The following is an 18,866-nucleotide window of genomic DNA, read 5'->3' as shown; positions in this document are numbered from 1 at the left end:
AAAAAAAAAAAAACCTTCAGCACTGCTCTTGGATTATCAACCTTTCCACTTGTGTTTCCTCATATGTTTCCATATGGAACCATGTTTTCCAGCAGACTTCTCAGCAGATGTTAGTCTAGAAGAACTGTCATTGCAACTTTTGAGCCTTCTTTAGTCAGGGTGTTAAATCCCTGCTCCCGTCTTCCCCAGCTTGTCTCTATTTCCTTTTTGTCTGTAATGGTCCTCAGAGCTGCTGGTGGGAGGAAGCCCTTCAGCTATAAGCTGGCTGGTGTAGCCTATTTATTAAGAAGGAGGCAGCATAGGGACCACACTGTCTCTGGAAAGCCTGCTGGAGTGCAACAGCATTTCCTATTTACCGTCAGGCAGTATTTATCATAAGTGTGTGGGTGAGAAAGAGAAGCATATTGGAGAGACATAGGTGGCATTGAAATCTCACCAGGTATTCCCTGGCTGGCCATAACGTTGTCCAAAGGTACTGTAGGAGCCATCTTGGTGCTTGTAATTCAGCTGCCTCTGATAACCTGCAATGGAAAGATAAGGCAAGATTCAGATAAATGAAAGAGTCTGCTGAGGGATGGGGAAATAGAAAAATGGCTCCATCAGCAAAAGCAAATGGGAGAGGCATAGGTCAGTCCTCATCTAACCAATATGAAGTGCTGGTACATCTCCAACTCCATGAACAAGGAAAAACAACACCTGCCTTTCTTCAGAAGGATGGCAGGACCTATAAATGACAATGAATGAGTCATTGCAGCAGTGACAACGCTGTACTGCATTGCCACCCCACGAGAAAAGTGCTTGCAATGATCAGGTACAGTAATGCTTAAGCAACACAAAATAATAAAGAAAAAAGCAGCAAAGGGCCCCCCTCAAGCATACAGCAGAGACCATCTGTGTATGAGAGAAGACCTCTCTGGCCAGCATTTGACAGACCCACCCCAGGCAGCATCTAGAAAAAAGCCAAAGCAGAAGCAAAATCCATGTCTCAGCTCACCGCTCACTAAGTATCCAGTGGCCTTGGATTTGATCTCCTCACTCAACTGCGCTGTCTTGTTCAGATAGTCCAGGACGTAGATGTTGGGTGCAAACAGGACCATGTTCTGCTCCCCACAGCCAAAGGGCATCTGGAGGAGCTGGTGCAGGTTCTGCATGGCAGTGCCCATGATGTCACCTGAGGAACAGGAGATACCAGAGGGATGCTAACAATATTTAGGGTGGGCTATCAGAATCAGAGGAAGCTACAGAATGACAGATGCAGGAGATATCAGAGAAGAAGGAAAGATAATATGGCTTGATAAAGATTCTGGAACAAAACATAGAGCAGCAGAGAAAAAGAAAAAAGGGAAATGAGAGAAAGGTTAGGACATTGTGAGAAGACTGAGAAAAAAAGGCTTGCAGAAAGGGAAAAAAATATCACGAACAGAAAGGAAAGTGCTCAGGACAGAAAAGATTAAAGACAAGAATGAGCTGTGCTGGAAATCAAGAGAAAAAGCTGTGAGGTAGGAGGTCAACACAAGGAGTCAGAAACAGCACATGTCAGCCTGTTAACTGACCCAGCACTGAGAAATATGCTCTGCTTGAGTCTTGTACCACATCTTCAGGCAGCAACAGGGAAAACTCTTCTTTCACAGGGACTCCTGAGAAAGAAACAAGGCCCAGACAGCTTCAGTGCAGTTCCAAGAAATGGCTAATGAAAGGGGAGGAGGTCTCAGTTCAACAACTGATTTCCTATTAGACATGCTCTGATTTCAGTTACTTCATATTTCCCTGGCTGTAACACAATCTCTGCATGAAACCTCTCCCAGCCACTTCTAGACACTGCAGATCACATGTCTACAACTTCCTTCTGAGTGTGCAAGAAAACAAGAGGACTTGTAACTCCAGTGCCAGAAACTAAAGAGAGCAGGGATGCAAACATCCATGCTAAATCTGTCCTAGCTCATACCCTGATGCTTAGGCAGGATGGTCAAGTCTTTAGGCGTTTCTTCCGTCTTATGTCTCAAAATCCCTACCAATGGGGCATGTTTTGACTACCCAAAAACGTCAGACTACATGGAATATTATAGAGGAAGGCCTCCACATCCCACCCATCAAACCACACAGGAACAAATAGCGAGTGTGCAAAAAGTGGGCTTTACCTTTTACACAGAGCACAGAATTCTGAGTTGTTTCCTTCTCAACTCCTTCAGGCTTGGATGGAAAACAAGAGAGGTGAGAAATTAGTGAGACAGGGAATACAGACAGGAATTCTCACAAGGACAGAGGGATATGTCAAAAGAAAAGTGGGGGAACTGAAGAAGAAGAGGCAGTCACAAGCATTCCCTGAAATACAGAGCTCTGAAATAATTTAAGCAAATAAAAGAAATGTGGTCCTAAATGACTAGTGTTGTATGTGGAGGAAGGACAGGAAAGAGAGGAGAATACTGCAGGACCATCAAAAGGATGACCTGCAACTCCAATAGTTGTTAATGAGAGTCACCTAACATCCTTGTGACAAAGGAACTGCAGCATTACAGAGGGCTGTGCTGAAAACAAGTCTGCTGTGCTATTTATTGTAATGCTGCAGATGCTTTAGTGAAAAAAAAAATCTGTATGTAAACAATAGAAAGGGAGGATGTAGTACACTGTAGTAGCTGGTGACACTACTGATAGCATGTAGTGGGCAAATATTAGGGGGTTTTATGATACAGAGGAAAGCTCAGAATATAGAACCTAACTGACAGATTACCACCCTAAATATATGATTAACTATTTCCTATAAAGTTTCCTATAACAATTTCCTATAAAGGCTATCCAATACTACCACATAGTATTTCGTTTAGTTCCACAACACATCAGCAATGATTCCTGCCACAGGAAATGGGTAAGCTGTAAAATTTCAACATGTTTTCATGTGTAGTTTTAAGGGGATTTCCCTACAGTCATCAAATTCCCATAGGTGCTTGTGAATCCCTCACCTTCATCCTGGTGCCAGTCTTTGTTACCAAACTGTAATTGCAAAACACTCAGCTTAAGAGGCAGTTTGCTTGGCCACTCTGAGGCAGAGAGGCAGCATGTGCTGACTGGCACATTTACTGGGGGTGTGTCAGGAGAGAGGCTGTAAAGACAGTGTCTTGAAATAGCAGGTGATAGATGGGAACTAAAGGGAAGGGTGGATTGCAGTAGGAGTCCTGTTACAGCAGAAGACAGGGAAAGCTAGTTCCACCAGGAGACACAAGGCACATTATTAAGCTGAAGTCTTTATGCAGCCCTGTTGAAGTACAAAGATGATGTAAAACCATCATATTGCCATGCTTCATAGCAATGCCATAAAATCATAGACCAGACCAGGTTAGAAGCCATCTCAAAAGATCATCTGGTCCAACCTTTAACAAGAAAGGGAGCTAGATGAGATTATCCATCCAGTTGTACCACTGTGTAAGCTTAAGCCCACAGGAAAGCTCAGTCCTCCCTTCCCATGGCCCACATACCTCCACCAGCAGCTGTCTGATGACCGTGTCCTTCCGCCCTTTCTCGGGGGTCTCCACAATGTAGTTCCCACAGGGCTGCTGGTTCTGTAGGGCCTCAGTGGTCACTGAGAACTCCACCTGCCCTGGAGGAAACAGGGGTCAGCCAGCCCTGCCAGGCAGAGCTGGGCAACGGGATTCACTGCTACTTTCAGGAGTTTCCCCTTGCAGGCTCATGGATGGAGATTTCTGTCACAGCTGGGCCCTGCTTCTTTCCCACAGAAACCAAGCTTTCTACACAAGCTGTTCTGTCATTGAAAGGTGACTCTATTTTGGAGATTCTTTCACAGAACCTAGGACACCACAGTGCTGAGTGTGACCAACCCCACTGCTGTTCAGCCCTCCACGCACACCACAGCTGCTACCACACCAAGAGTGAAAATAAAGTGTGAAGATCCCATGGGGAAGACATCTAATCTCTGGGAGGAATGAAGCTGGCAGAACATCTCTGCTGGCCAGCAGTATCTCTGGCCTCAGGAGATGCTGTCCAAGGGCTATCAGGTTTGATGGTACTGCATGGGATGTCAGACACACACTTGGATCTATTAATTCCCCAGTCTTTTCCTCCCAAATATCAGTCTTTGCCCCCCAGATCAGACACACTCAACTGACGTGCTTCCCAGGAATATATGTTGCTCTAATATCCAATACTGAACAGGGAGAATAGCACAAAGAAACCCTTCCTGCAGTTTTCAGCACCCTGAGACCTTTACCTAGAGATTTGGGAGTCACCAGCCAAGCCACGGTTTTCCTCACATTCTCACAAAGACAATGAGATTCTTTCTCCTTTCCCACCAGAGTAGCCAGGAAATGAGTAGACTGAGCCAGAGTCACACTGACCTGCCAGTTGTAGAGAGAGGTGCAATTAAGAAAGGATGATCATGAGAAACTGAGCTAGGAATTTCTTCAGTAGCAAAGGAGGAGGGAACTGGAGTTGTGGGTTCTGCATTTGGAGTGTATAGGAGAAATAAAAAGTCTGGGGCAAAGGGTCTAGGGCTACTGAGAGATAAGGTAAGAAGACTAGGTGAAGGTAAGGGGTGCACAAGAAGGTACACAGCTACAGAGAATGATTTAAACCTCCCTTACCCTGATGCAGGCAGGCAGGTAGTTGAAAACAGTGGCTTTCAGCATGAAGGACTCCCCACGCACCACAGAGTAGGGCATGGTGAGCTCGACAAAGAAGGGCTGGAAGGCTCTGAGGGACACTGTCGGGGACAGGCCAAAGCCTGTGTCTGCTGAAGTGCAGAATGCATTGGCTTTCCACTCAGTGATGGTGTCAGGGATGGTCACTTCTAGATCAGCTTTTCCTTCAGAGCTGGTGAGGGACAAACAGCAAGGACAGAGGGATAAATGTTACAGCATTTTGGTGACTACCTGCACCCCTTTTGGCCTGACTGAACAGTGCTTGCTGTGTGAATAATGGGGCACAGTACATTTGCTACTGTAGGACCACTCTACATCTTCCAGTCCACTCTTTGGACAAACCTAACAATGGCTGAAAGTAATTTCATCACAGAGGATTGCCAAATAGTCTCTGCAAATAATGATGGACAAACACTTTGGGATTCATGTTTTCATCTTATAAACCCAGTTTTATTAAAAAGGAATGAGGTAGCCCAAGGTACTCACCTTATAGGTACTAAACTCCAAATCCAGGTTTCTGGGAAATACTTTCGGACTGTCTCTGTCACCTCTTCAGGAGTGCTTAACTGGTTAGAACTCTCTGACAGAATTTCTGAATGTGGTGAGATGAAAAAGAAATCAACTCCTGATAATTCCAAACAAGCAAAACCTATATCAGCATCATGCTTCAGTCTGATAAAGTGTCAATCAGAATCAGATGCTTGTGGCTGTACTGGGGTATGGTATCAGCAGCAGTGGAGTTTCAGGGTCGGGGCTTAATGGCAACAAGAGCTAGCTTTTCATTATTTTTTGCTGGTATCCAGCAGACCTCAAAGTTTGGAAGCCATCACTTTATAAGCTTAAAAAAAAAAAGTATTTAGAGCAAAAACCTATTTAGGACCTTCTATGCAAGCAGCCTTTTCTCTTTCAGGTGCAGCCTTCATGTGATGTTCTTCTCCATCCTAATCAGGCCAGCCAGCAATGGAACATACCTCTGTTTGACTGGTTTTTGTAGGGTCATTGTGACTCAGAGTGCCAACTTACTGTCAAAGCTATGGCCTCCTCAAGAACTAGGCTGAAAATACTCAAAATAAAAACATGCAGCTGGAATATGGGAAGGATAAAAAGAGCTATTTCAACGAAAACAAAGTTTTCACATACAAAATTTATTCCAAATGAAATATTCTGTGCTTGGGATGAAATTTGTTTAAACATTTTGTTTTACTTTTCAATAGCTGGAAAACAAAGATGGGATGGGTGGGACTTGGTTTGCTTGGCTTTCACAAACAGAAAGAGAAATGCATCCAAGCAGAAAAAGAAGAAAAGCTCTTAAGGAAATTTTAATTTTCATTATCTTTACTTTGGTTAATTGAATTTCTGCATTTGGACAACAATTGAGTAGCCAACAAGTATTCATACTAATGGTGCAACAGGCATCTCCAGAGTCTGGGAAAGTCTCAGGGATGGGTGAAAGCTGCTATTAGAACTATATTACATCCTGGCAAAAGCAGCAGGTGTCTTGCTTGTGTTTTTCTGTTGTGGTATTTCGGTCTTCTTAGTGATGCTTATTTTAGTTTAAAATAATTAAAAGGCATCTATCCTCCATCGTAGCAACTTCTGTCAGAAGCTTAAAATGTTTTCAAACTGGACACATACAAAAGCACAGTTTCTAGTGCCAAATGAACACTCTCTGAATCAGCTGTTGAGCTAGAACAACTTTAAATTTCTAAGATATTTTCCTTAATATGGGACTGAAGGATAATAGGGCCAATTCTCTTGCCCTGTTACAGCATAAGAGTTAAGATAGCCCTTAAAAATAGGATAATAGGATCGGTCCATTTCAGACTGGACTTCTATCATAGATGTCTTACCCTGCTAAGCTCCCAAAGTCTACCAACTCATCACTGAAAAATTTGTCACCTACTTCATGGTTTTGACCATACATAAGACTGGTTGAGTCAATGAGAACAGCCTGAAAACGGTATTGAGACTCTCTAAGCGATAGTAGGAACAGAAGTCTACTGGTAAAAGCCTAATGAACAGTGAATTTATCAGCAGGATAATATCCTCTCCTCTGCCAGTCTTTGAACACTGTCTGGTTCTGCTGATTTCTTATGTGGAGTTACCAAAGCTTGTCTGTAGACCTACACAACCCATTCAGAAGCTGAAATCTGCGAACCCATCGGCTCAGAGTGCTTCCAAGGTTCCAATTCACAACCCAGCTCTTGTTTAAGTATTCACCCCAAAATACAAACAGGATCTCTGCTGAGAACAGAAGCAATAACAAAACAAAGTTCCCTTACCACTTGACCTCATTGCATACATGGGTGGTGCAGCCATGGCTGCGGGTGCTCCCATGCCAGCCAATGGATGGGCTGCATACATGTGATTACTCGAGCCACAAAACCAAGGTTTCTTCACGTTGGTATTTGTGAAAACCTTTAAACCCATTTCCTATGGGAGAAAAAACAAACATTTTTTTATTTCTGAATCCTGTTCAGGTTTACCCAGCAGACTTGATTGGCACTTTACTGCCTCAAAATGGAGAAGTTGTTACTGTGTGTGGATTGGACCTTGAGATGATCCCCCAGTCCTTGGGTCTGAGTGCCTGACTGGCTCAGAGAGACCAAAGGATATATCTCCTCTTTTTCTAAGACATTGATTCCAGTCCAATTTCAACCTAGGAGTCAGGATTAGCCAGGAAGTCAATATAAAGCTTTCCCTCTGGAATGAAATATCTGTGGCTACAATGGAGCTCAAGAATATACTGATTTATTCAAGGTAACTATAATGGCATGGGATCATTTACCTCCAATTAGAACCTCACTTCAAGTCAACCTCAAATCATTTCCTGTAAGAAAACTTTGAGACTGATCCCTTTTCCGCCAAGCGTGAAGCATATTTGACAAGACAAGTAAAGCTTATGACCCTCACTGAATATGCCTCTGGATAAAAAGAAGTGTCAGATCATTCAGATGCAGAAACCCTTCCCTTGTTAAGTTTCATGATGCCACAGAAAGCTTAAGCATTCTCAAACATTCTCCCACTCCACTTCCCTAGCCAGGCCAGGAGGGCTGTACCTTTAGGATACTGTAAGTGTCCTCTTCATTCGCCCCCATTACTGGAACATAGGTGATCCCATCCCGAACTATTGGCTCCACAGTCACACAATTCCAAAATGGCTCCTCCAAGGGTGCGCTCGAATCATAGACATAGCCATGGAATTCCTTCACTGGAAGTAAGTCATACACCTTGGCAGAAAGACAGAGAGTATTTGGCATTTTAGTGTCCATTGCTATGAAACACAGCTGAGGGAGTTGGATGCAAGCACCAGTCACATCACCAGCTCATACATTCACATTGCCATGGTCCTCCCTGTGCTGAGAGCAATAAGACTTTGGGAATCAAAAAAGGGATCAAAATTTGGAGATACTGCCTCTTTTTTTTATGCTCTGCATGTTACTCTGGTTATTATGGCTCAAATATGTAAAAAATTACATTGGTCAAACCATCTGTAATAACTTGTCCCTACACAGGGACTATCATTTTATGCTTGGCAAAAGTCATATAAACTCTTTGACACTTCCAGATGCTACCCCAAGAAAATTAATCTATGCATGAGGTGAATAACTGAAAAATTACATCAAACACACAACAGCGTTTGGCTCTGGCCAAGACAAGCAGGCCCCTTAAAAGGGCTTTCTAATTGCCATCCCTAAAATCACACAAAACCCCTAAGAAACAACTGCTGCCCAGTTCTCATCTTTTTGCCCACTGGAGGAAGATGAGAAGCAGCACAGGGGCACTTCCTGTGTCAGCTCTGCCAAGAGGGACTGTTCCCTGTTTCCACTCCAGCACTGGCTGCTCTTGCTCTGAGCAGGCTCCAACTTGTTCCAGAGAGCAAGAACTTACAGAGGTGGGTGACAGGTCAGCTTCTGGCTTCATGAGGAGCACACTCTTGTCTACAGCACGTACAGCGCAGAGGGAGTTTGGGGAGGCTCGGAACTGCAAGTGAGCATCTGAGGAAGGCAGGCCTTCCGAAGGGGAGAAGTTTAAGTCCACCTGTAACCACAGGAAAAGCTATGTCACAGATGCCCACTGTCACAGGACTTTTCCTTCCAGTTGATCAGCATTCTGTTCTAACTTGACAAGGTCCCCATATACATGCACACTTCCCTCTACACTTCCTTTGGGCTCCTGCTCCCTTCCAGCAGTGCCAGGGGAATCAGCACCAAGAGTTCTTGGCAACTTCAAGTATCACAATTGCTCATAAAATTTTTAAGGTGGTTGTGGGTTTTGTGGTCATTGTGAGTGTGATGAGGCAATCCCACATAGGGGTTAGATGTGATCAGACAGTGGAGCATGTCCTTGAACAAGCACCAGTCACTGTACCCAGGACCATCTGCAGGATCAGCAGCTTTGTCCAGTTGCAAAAGGGGGTTTTATCAGTTTAGCCCATTAACACTTTTTTCCCAGCAGTTGATCTCCTCCAGGTTAGCACAAACCAGTAAGCAGTGAAGCTACCTACAAAATTGATATGTTGTTTGTCCAGTGTTAGCGTATACAAAGAAATTTGTTTAACCAGGCTGAATCTAAATAAGTGAGCTTGAACACACTGCAGTCTGGTGGCTGCTCCCTCAGGAAGTGGACACTTACCTTATTGTTGAAACATAATTCTGTGTAGAACTTGGCTGAATCAGCAATCACCTCCTTGCTGGAGACTGTGGTGTAGACAAGCACTTGGGCCACTGGAGCAATATCAGCTTGTACATTCAGCTGTATTGAGAAGACACCATTGTCTAGCAAACAAAACAATAGCAAAAAGTTAAGGTGCAAAAATCTTTCTCTTGGAGCAGCCAAAATTCTAGGCTTGACTTTATGCTGGAATTGATCCTAGCCATTATGAAATTCCAGGCATCCAAGTGGGATGAATTGTTGTTCACAGTAATGTGTAAGTCTCCCTGTCTGACTGGAAAGGCCTGTTTTCCAGTGCATAAGTATGCTGAATTTTGCTTCAGCTTCTAAAAACAGACTATCAAATGTATCTCTGAGAAGCACTGGAGCCCCAGAAAGTGCAATGTCAGGAGAAAGAAAGTGGCACAGGGATTAGAGCAAATCTGTGAAAAGCCTAAAAGCAGAGAAAATAAAGGTCAAACTTTTCCCAGATATTAGAGGACATGCAGATGTCAATCCCTGCATTTACATGGAAGCAGAATGTACGTCTGCCACAGTTGCTTAGCCCTCCATAAGAGTGAAAATTTGGTGGGGGAGATGAACTCACCACTTTCCTGGTCCAAATCCAAAATGTGAGTGCCTCCTTGCTTAATGTTTCCTTTGGCCATCACCTGAATGGAAGGAGAAACTTGGTTGTGATTGTGGTTTTGCATTAGCCAAACCTGAAAGTTAGTGACCCTGCAAAGAGAGCAATTGAGCTCTACATCTACAGCTCACACCCAGCTCTCTGCCTCCCTGTAGCCGAATTATGGCACTCACCCAGAGGGTACAGGGACAGCCTTACTTTTTTACTCCCAACTCAGACTATCCTTTTTGTTTCTAAAGAACATGTGAAGGATTACGAGTGTTTAAAGACTGCTGCCACAAACCACAGCTTTTTATTTCTAATCCCCCTATAATTGCCAGTGACAACCTCACTGTATGGCAGGTGCAAACTTACCAGGTAGTAAAAGGTGATTTTCTTCTGGTCTCCTATAGCCACTGGAGTAAGGATATAATGCACCCGGATCTCTGTGGAGGAGCCACAGCTTAGTGGCTTGGACTTGGGCTCAATTTTGAGGAAGCTATTACTCGGAGAGTAAAAGCGCTTTAGTTGGAGATAATGTTCTCCGTAAGATGGAACAACCCAGGAATGTTCATAGCAGAAGATGTTCCTTTTATGCACTGCCTGGAAAAGGGGAAAATACATACATAGATCCTCAAACACAGTTTGGCCAAACTGGAGACCAAAATTCACTGCCTAATATTAAAGTGTGGGAACTCAAAATGTCTCTCAGACATTTTTAGAGGTTCCGGGCCTTGGTCAGAAGCATTCTAGACCCTGGCAGACAACTGAAAAACAGCTGTGATTTTGAGTTTGAGCCATAGAATGAATTACCAACTTTGGAGGTGGAACGAGCAGTCACAAAAGGTTAGATAGTATAGTAAAAGTAATTACGAAGTAGAGGGGAAATTTTTTTAGTACTGTACAGGGGGGTTTTCACTTTGTACATGAGGGTCAGAAGTTCTAAGATGGAGGAAAGTGGGCTGATCCTGTTCTTCCTCCTTCTTCTTCCTTACCTCCATGTTCTTGGTGATGTTGGCACTCACAGATTGGTTTAGAGTAGAAAAACACTTGACAACGTAGGTAGTAGGTATTGGGGAATAATTGTAAACATGTTATACGTAATATATCTTATAAAAGATAGCAGCAGCCCTGGGCGGAGAGAGAGACGAAGAAGACAGCAGATAGAGAGGATGTCAGTGTGTGTGTGTGCCTCTACCCAGGCCACTGATCAAATAGCTGCAGTCCAAGAACATAATCTGTTAGATAACTAGCAATAAACTGCCTTGAGACCGAACAGCTAAGCCTGCGGAGTTTTTCTTTGGAAGCACGGGTTGGAGGAGGAATTTCACCACCACATGAGAACCCAAAGCAAGGCTGGGGTTCTCACATTAAAGCTTTGATATTTTTTGAATGTCTACAAAAAAAAACAAAAAAAAAAAAACTAAGAAAAACAAATTTTGGAAAGTGCAAGACAGGATGGTGGTATCTTTAGCAAATCATTGGGAATGATCTCATTCCCAGAGAAGCTGGAATTAGTGTCAAACAAGCTGAATCATATAATATTTTTCTTTACTATCACTGTCACTTTAAGGGCTTTTTAAACTAATGCCTTGCCCTCTTTAATATTCTAGTTAGTCTAAAGAGAAAAAAAAGCCAATTTTCATTTCTTTCTTTATCATTGGGACTCAATAAGGGATAGTGCCGTTCAGTTCAGATATTACCAATGCCAATATCAAGCTACAAATGCTATAGAAAAGAAAGACAATCTCCAACTAAGAATTTAAAACTCAAACTGGACAGAAGTTTAGGAGGAGAGAGTTAAGTCCTCATAAAAATGAGAGCAAGGGAAAGATCTTTCACATTTAGAAGGGTGCTTCAGCATTTGATGTGCCTCACATGTCCTTTTTTCTTTATCTTTCTCATTACTTGGGAATTCTTGCTTTTTCTTTATCCTGCAAAAATCTGAAAACTTCAGCTATCTAGTAGTAACTTCTGGAAAATTTTTAATAGTTTTAGTCTGTGACAAGGGAATTGTAGGGACTAGAGTAAATATAATTCTAGACACAAATATTCTCCTCTGCTCCAGGATGTGATATTACAAAACATGCATATTACACAACCAGTGGCATTTCCCACTAACAAAAAGATGCTCAGCAGCACCTGTTTGTCCCAGACAAACAAATTCCACAACAAACCAAAATAAAGCAAAAACAAATGAACAAACAAACAAAAAAAACAAATCCCCCCCCCCAAAAAAAAAAAAAACAGGAGCTGTACTTAGAAACTTGAAATGCTAAATTAAGCTCTGAGATGTGCAGATGGGCAATAGACCCACACTTGACTAGACAGGGCTGGTGATCCCTTGGAGCAAATGGACTATTATGATCTCTTCATGTTCCTTCTAACCCTGCATTGCAATTGCCAAGCAGAAATCAAATATTTACAAGATAAGTGCAATTGTGACCTAGAACCTCAGTCTGCTGTATGACTACTTCCACCAAACTGGTGTCAAGATTCACACAAACAATAAGGAACAATAAACTACTTTTGCATATATAGCGGAAATTTTAGAGCTTCCCCTCCAGCCCTATGGGGGTTTCATTATCTTCTCTGCCCAAAGGACTTACCCTAATTCCAACATTTTCAAAGGACAATGAGGAAGTGTTTAGGGCAAACTCGGCAATGCCCTCTTCATTTGTTGTATAGCTCTGTTCCTCTCCTCCTTGAAGAGAAATTCTCACAGTTTCATTGCCCATTGGAGCATTAGACCCATCCACTAGTTTCACCTGGAGGAGCAAAACCAGTTCAGTTTAGAAGGAGAAGGTTGGCTGCCACCTGAACAAGACTGGTAGAACACCAAGGTAAAGACGTTGAGCCCATGTCAGACAAGGAAGCCTCAACAGCACTTTACATGTATCTCTTTCAGAGACAGCTGCAAACTTTCTGAATACTTTTTCTATGCCTCCTTCTTATCTGTGCCTCTGGGTCAGAGAGAATGACATGCACTCACACACCTGGGCCCTCCAATTAAGCAGGTGACTGTAGGAGAATTTTAGTGGCCTGGAGAGGCAGAAGCACAAGGACAGAATGTAGGCTGTGTTCTCAGCTGCTGTTCCCCAGTTTGAGAGCCTTCAGGGGAAAGGAGACCCATAGGGATTAGCAGCACTGAGGTCCAGCATCCTTGCAGAGTTGGGGCATACATCTAACCCAAAAGGTTCAGTAGCATCATTGCCTGGCACTCATGCCATTTCATTCTCATGGTTTCCCTACCTGTCCAAAGAAGGGGACTCCTCGCTTGTAGTAAGTATCTGAAAGCTCAAATATGACTCTGCTAATGGTGGCTGTGATTTCAGAGAAGCTTGTTCCAGTCAATTCCACTCCTGCAGAAAGAAGCATGAAGAACTAATTTGCCTCTGCCTGACCAGAATTCCTTTTACTCTACGCCAACCCTCCTTTGCTGGACAAACTCTTTTCTTCATGGTCCTGGACTAGAGACAGGAAAATGCTAAGATTCCAGGAGAGCAAGAGTCTGCTTCTATCCCTCATTCCTACTGGGCAGGCCCCTCTGCTGGTCTCTCCTGAGCCCATTACATGGCTCTTTCATCCAAATGATCCATACCTGTATCCTCCTCTTTAATCTTAGCCTCTACATGGAGCTTATTCCCATATCCACTTCTCTTCAACTGGAATAATTTGGTCTTTACCACTTCAGACATGCAGCCATAGATGTCTGTCTGTTGGAGGAAAACAAACAAAACCATTATATTCTCATTTATACAATGCTTATTCAACTTAATGGATGCATCACTGTATGTTTTTCTGAACTGAAAGAGAAGCCCATAATCTAACAGATAATGTACCTCTGTTGTTTTTATAAAAACTAGAAAAAGACATAAATAACTTGGCAAAAAGCATATTGAGATATTCCAGCAAGATTATAGAAAAAAAAGTTTACAAACTAGACAATTTTTGTGTATGTTCATGAAACTTGGAGCTGTCAACACTTGTTACAAGTGCATAGGGAATTAGTCAATGTGTGCCACATAAGAAATGCTTGTCAGGCATCAGGCTCGTTAGAAAATAAAGCTGCTTACTTAAAATGTGTAAGCCATACAAGTGATACATAAACCAAAGCCTGTGTATGGAAAAGTATTTTCAAAGCTTGCCACCTCTCTTCAGCAAACTCATGTACAAGGCCAGTCTCCACAGAAGAGATGCCTACAACAGAGGTTAGTACCACGGTATTTATTTTCTTTTGACACTTCTAACAACAGTAGTGGAAAAGGTAGCTGTAGACTCATGTGGCTCAGGCTGTAGCAGAGCCCAGGGGCCACAAGAACATCTTCTATATGCTTTTTTCTTCTGGTATATTTCCAAAATTGCTATTACACCAACTTCCGTCAATTAACCCAGTATTGTTGTGCTTGTCTGTGCTCCAAACACCTTTAAATTTCACTCTTGACAGTTAAAAGGTGAAAAAGTGTTTTTTCTGTCTGTCTTAACCACTGCTGCTAAACCCATATTTCTTTCCTTCTTGCTCAAAATGCATCAGCCTCTCTCCCGGTTTCTGCTCCTTTCCTTCCTCTAACACCAGCTTCTGGCCCCACACACTGTCTGCAGTGTAAGCCAACTCCTACTCTGCTCTCATTGCTCATGGCTTTTCAATCTTTGCTCTTACAGTCTCTACAGTCCATCTGACCTTGCTGTTATTTCTTTCATCTCTTAATTCTCCATCAGATTCTGGCCTGCTCTTACTGCTCAGACCTTCCCCCTTTATTTTTACCTTTCACATTTCATCTTGCACCCAATCTTCTCTCATCCTTCAGCCTTCCTTAAAATACATGGATTTTCAAAGAAACAGTCACAGAATGGTTTTGGCTGGAATGGGGCTTAAAGGCCATCTAAGTTCCAACACCCTGCCATAGGAAGGGCCATCTCCCAATAGACCAGGCTGCTCAAAACCCCATCCAGCCTGGCCTTGAACACATCCAGGAATGGGGCATCCACAGCTCCCCTGGGCAACCTGTGCCATTGCCTCCGCACACTTTGACACTAAGTTTGAACTCAGAGCAAGCCTGTGCCTACAAGGCATGCTCAATAACACTTTCATCAATCACCCTTCCCACCAGGGTAATCCTGACTCACCTGTCCAGAGAACTCCTCACAGACTGCTCTAGCCTCTTCACCATAACAGGTAATGCCTGTATATTCATAGTTCCGGCAGACACGGAAGTTCACAAGGCCGGGAACAGGCTTCCCAAATGTGTATCTACAAGCAGGGAGGATTGAAAGGGAAACAGACACATTAGGAATGTAAGAGGGATGTAGAAACATTACAGGCTCATCCCCTTTGATGCCAACTGTCTTCCCTAGAGCTGCCTCCAGGATATACAGGGTCATGATAGGAAATAAGAGGCAGAAAGGAATCTGGTACCATATGCTAATGCTGATTTTGTCACGAGTCCCCCTCATCCTGGAAGACGTTGCAGCATGTTGCATCTACCCAACCACCCAATTGTGACAGAACTGGTTTATGTATGCATGTATGTATGTATGCATGTATGAGCACTGGGTCTTTACTCTCACTCTTCAGCCCAAGCTTTGGCTCTCCCTACAGGGTGTATGGAACACTGCAAAGCAGAATCCAGTGAGGTAGCCCAAAGGAAAGAGGTAAGCTGCATCCCTTAGGGTTTCCTCTCCACAATAACTAGAGAATATACAGCTAAAAAATCATTCCTGGGTAAACTGAACTAAAGACCTCATTACTAGCACCATAGCTGGTGAGAAATCCTCAATGACTCAAAAAATATGCAAGAAACACTCTCTCTCAAAAAAAAAAAAAAAAAAAAAACCAAAAAAAAAAAACCCCAAAAACCAACAGATCAAAAATATGTTTCTATATGTTACACACAATGTGCATCAAACAGTAACTGTTGTCTTTTGTCTAACAGCAGATACAGTCTGCTTGGTCCCAGGACCCCAAAAGGATTGAGAAATATAATAATGTCTCATCTCTCAGCATCCCAACTGAACTTTCATCAGCAACTCAAGAAAACACTGAAACCAAACAGAACTTGAAAGAATGACACTCACAGTCCACAAACTGTCACCTTCAGCTCCTCATCGAGAATGCTGATCACCTTGGGCATTTTCACTGTCACTTCAAATTTTGGCAGCACTGCAGCAGAACCAAAGGAAAAGAGTCTATGTGGTAGGGAATAACATCAGAATGACACATGAAGGTGCTCAGAGGCTGTTCTTACAAATTACCTAAAAATCTTTTACATCTAAACAGTCAGGTTTTAGAGGCTTCTATCACCTGCACATCCCACTGAAATTGTTGAAAACCCCTCAGCCAAGCATTGTGCCAGGTAAGAAGATAAGATTATTATGCCAGCTATTCAAATACAGCAGCTTCATAGGTAACACATGTGTTATCAGTCCCACAGCAGTAAGATACAGTAAAACAGAGAGATAAATCAGCAGAAGTTTCCCACAAACACACACACTGCAGCCTGGTCTCTGCATTTTCAGAGCATGCAGATCTTATCAATGTTCAAAACAGGAAGACACCCTGGGTTCTCCAGTGACACAGAACAGGGTGACATCCCATCCACACGCAGTTACAGGAGGGGAAGTGGATGGTGACTGTCTTGGGAGAACTAGGAGGGGATTCAGGGCACAGAACAGAGCACAGTCTTGCAACTGGAAGAGATCAAAGCACTTCAAGACTTATCTACCAGAACACATCTCTGCTGCATGAGCCAGGTCATGCCAGACCATGTAACAAGGGCTGCAGCTGACTTGCTGGGATGGAAAGATATGCTGGCTGTTATCATGCCCTGGTGTGTACTGGGATGCCATTTTTCCAGCCAAGCAGATGTAAGTGCTATAGAGGTGAGAGCACCGAAGGGAGGTTAAGGCACTACAATATCACACAAGCTACAGTCTTAGTTTGTGGGACAGAATAGGCAAGATCTTAATTTACAGCCTAGACTGCCCCAGCCTAGACCCAGACTTATGGTGTGACATTTGACAGGTATGCAGCCAACTGGAGATGAGGCTGTGGCCTAAAAGCACCTCAGAAAGGAGGTAAGGCTTGTGACTGTCAGCACAGACTGATCCAAGGACTTTGCTCCTCCTGATAGGAGCCTTGCTGAGGTGTGTGCACTGAAGAGCTGCATTCCATGGTCTGGGGCTTAGGGAGGAGTGCAGATTGGTCACCCAAGTCCTTCAGTCTTCTCCTAAAGAGATGATTCTTGGGAAGGAAAGGACACAGAAACAAATTTCCAGAGATGCTGGACATCCTGATCAGATCTGCTGCACTGTTCAATTAGATTATATGTCACATGGGACTAGCTGTTAGGAACTTAAAATTGCAGTGACAGTTACCATACTCCTCCACAGAGAAAGAATGCTGAACTTTCTTCCCAGAGGCCTTCTGTGCCACCACAGTGTAGGTCCCTTGGGTAGGTTCAGAGGTGAGGTTGAAGAACAGCTGTATAAATCCCATCTCTAACTCTGCGTTTGTCCACTGGTACAGACGATTTCTCTTTGGGTCCTACAGATAATGCGACCACAAGGAGATTGTGAGAAAAATGGGAGTCTGCAACGAGATCTAGCAAAAGCAGTGCAGGGAGGAACAGCCCCTGTGTTTCTGGAGGCTGCAGGCCAGGAGTGGAGGGCACTAGCAGAGGTTTGGGGGAAGTACACAGCAGGATGACAGAGGAGCTGTAACCTGGGCCCAGGTACATGGTAGCTACCATATAAGTTAAAATTCTGTATAGTTGAAGTAACATAATGGACCAGCTTAGTGCAAAAACTAAACAAGAATTACGTTGAGGCAACTGTTTACTCTGCCCAGGCTGAGGTGCAATAGTTTGAATTAAATGTTTGTACATACCTCAATATACACCAGTGGAATCTAGAAAAAGAAAAAAGGAAGAAGCATGTTTAGACAGAGTGCAAGAAGCACAATCAAATGACTTGGGCTACAACTACATTTCAGGGTAAAAGCTAATCATCCAATGAGGTAAGAAAAAAACTTGCTGGTATGGATCATCAGAGCACTTTGGGGTGAGAAGACAGGGACAATACTTTGTCTCAGGTACAAAAGACAGCCAAAATTACTAACTCTGGATGATCTGCAGTGCTAATAAGAACAGGTGCACACTGTGGTAATGGCAGATTGCTCACTGTTTATATCAGCACTGTCCATTTGCAGTTTGTCTAACCTTTCTAAGAATGCAGAAGGCAGCTTTGTGCAGAAATTTGACAACAGATCCTGTTAAAAAGATCCAAGGTGACCCAGAATTTTCACAGTTATCTCAGTGTACTGAGAGCTCTCCCCAACAGAGACTATTTTTCCTCTCTTTACTCTCTTTACATTTGACTTAAGGCCAAATCAGTTGAAAAACAAATATCATGCTTACCATTTCATTCACAGGTCGGAACTCTTCATCCAGAGAAATAATTCTGAACAGGACTGATGGAGAAAGACAGTGAGGTTCCACAGTGCAATCAGTAACCAGAAAAAGTCAATTGCAAAAACAAATAGTATAACCAACAAAAGGGCTGTTCTCTTCTAAGGAAATTCCATTTATTAGAATGCTAGGTCATGCTAGAAGGTTACCATCTACTATGGTTACATGAAAAAGAGGATGTTAAGAGCAAATCCATGACAGTGTGAACATCTTACTGATCACAGGCATCAGAATCTCACTGATTTGGACAAAAGTTAAATTTAAGTTGCCTTTGTCTACTTTACAATGAGGCATTTTTATGCTAGAATTCACATGGGTCTTCTAATTTTGTTATAAGTAGACTGACTTCCTAGGAAGGATGAATGCAAGCAAATTACTTCAGCACTTGGCTGCAGGTTTCTGTTGGCTCTAGACGGAGAGAGAATTCAGTACTTCTTTTAGGACATTTGTTTGCATCCAGGACAAATTTAGGAG

General features: G+C 43.1%; 1 protein-coding gene across 2 annotated transcripts in view; it reads right to left on the bottom strand.

Annotated features, from left to right (window-relative positions):
• A2M (alpha-2-macroglobulin) overlaps nucleotides 1-18,866 on the bottom strand; it is a 30,143-nt gene that overhangs the window by 7,588 nt on the left and 3,689 nt on the right. For both annotated transcript variants that reach the window (XM_021533904.4, XM_085573891.1), the window contains exons 4-25: nucleotides 18,342-18,394; nucleotides 17,813-17,833; nucleotides 17,302-17,470; nucleotides 16,003-16,087; nucleotides 15,055-15,178; nucleotides 13,529-13,643; nucleotides 13,180-13,289; nucleotides 12,537-12,695; nucleotides 10,303-10,530; nucleotides 9,910-9,973; nucleotides 9,285-9,427; nucleotides 8,541-8,690; nucleotides 7,709-7,879; nucleotides 6,932-7,082; nucleotides 5,136-5,241; nucleotides 4,593-4,821; nucleotides 4,220-4,346; nucleotides 3,471-3,592; nucleotides 2,139-2,190; nucleotides 1,554-1,637; nucleotides 995-1,171; nucleotides 437-521 (exon numbers count right to left, since the gene is read on the bottom strand). In XM_021533904.4, the coding sequence (XP_021389579.3) occupies nucleotides 437-521; nucleotides 995-1,171; nucleotides 1,554-1,637; nucleotides 2,139-2,190; nucleotides 3,471-3,592; nucleotides 4,220-4,346; nucleotides 4,593-4,821; nucleotides 5,136-5,241; nucleotides 6,932-7,082; nucleotides 7,709-7,879; nucleotides 8,541-8,690; nucleotides 9,285-9,427; nucleotides 9,910-9,973; nucleotides 10,303-10,530; nucleotides 12,537-12,695; nucleotides 13,180-13,289; nucleotides 13,529-13,643; nucleotides 15,055-15,178; nucleotides 16,003-16,087; nucleotides 17,302-17,470; nucleotides 17,813-17,833; nucleotides 18,342-18,394 (2,725 nt within the window). The remainder of the gene's footprint in view (nucleotides 1-436; nucleotides 522-994; nucleotides 1,172-1,553; nucleotides 1,638-2,138; nucleotides 2,191-3,470; nucleotides 3,593-4,219; nucleotides 4,347-4,592; nucleotides 4,822-5,135; nucleotides 5,242-6,931; nucleotides 7,083-7,708; nucleotides 7,880-8,540; nucleotides 8,691-9,284; nucleotides 9,428-9,909; nucleotides 9,974-10,302; nucleotides 10,531-12,536; nucleotides 12,696-13,179; nucleotides 13,290-13,528; nucleotides 13,644-15,054; nucleotides 15,179-16,002; nucleotides 16,088-17,301; nucleotides 17,471-17,812; nucleotides 17,834-18,341; nucleotides 18,395-18,866) is intronic.

This window comes from Lonchura striata, chromosome 1 (assembly GCF_050655825.1).
Source record: "Lonchura striata isolate lonStrDom1 chromosome 1, ASM5065582v1, whole genome shotgun sequence".
NCBI lineage: Eukaryota > Metazoa > Chordata > Aves > Passeriformes > Estrildidae > Lonchura > Lonchura striata.
The sequence above is the reverse complement of the archived record's forward strand: the minus strand, read 5'-3'. Positions and strand labels throughout refer to the sequence as shown.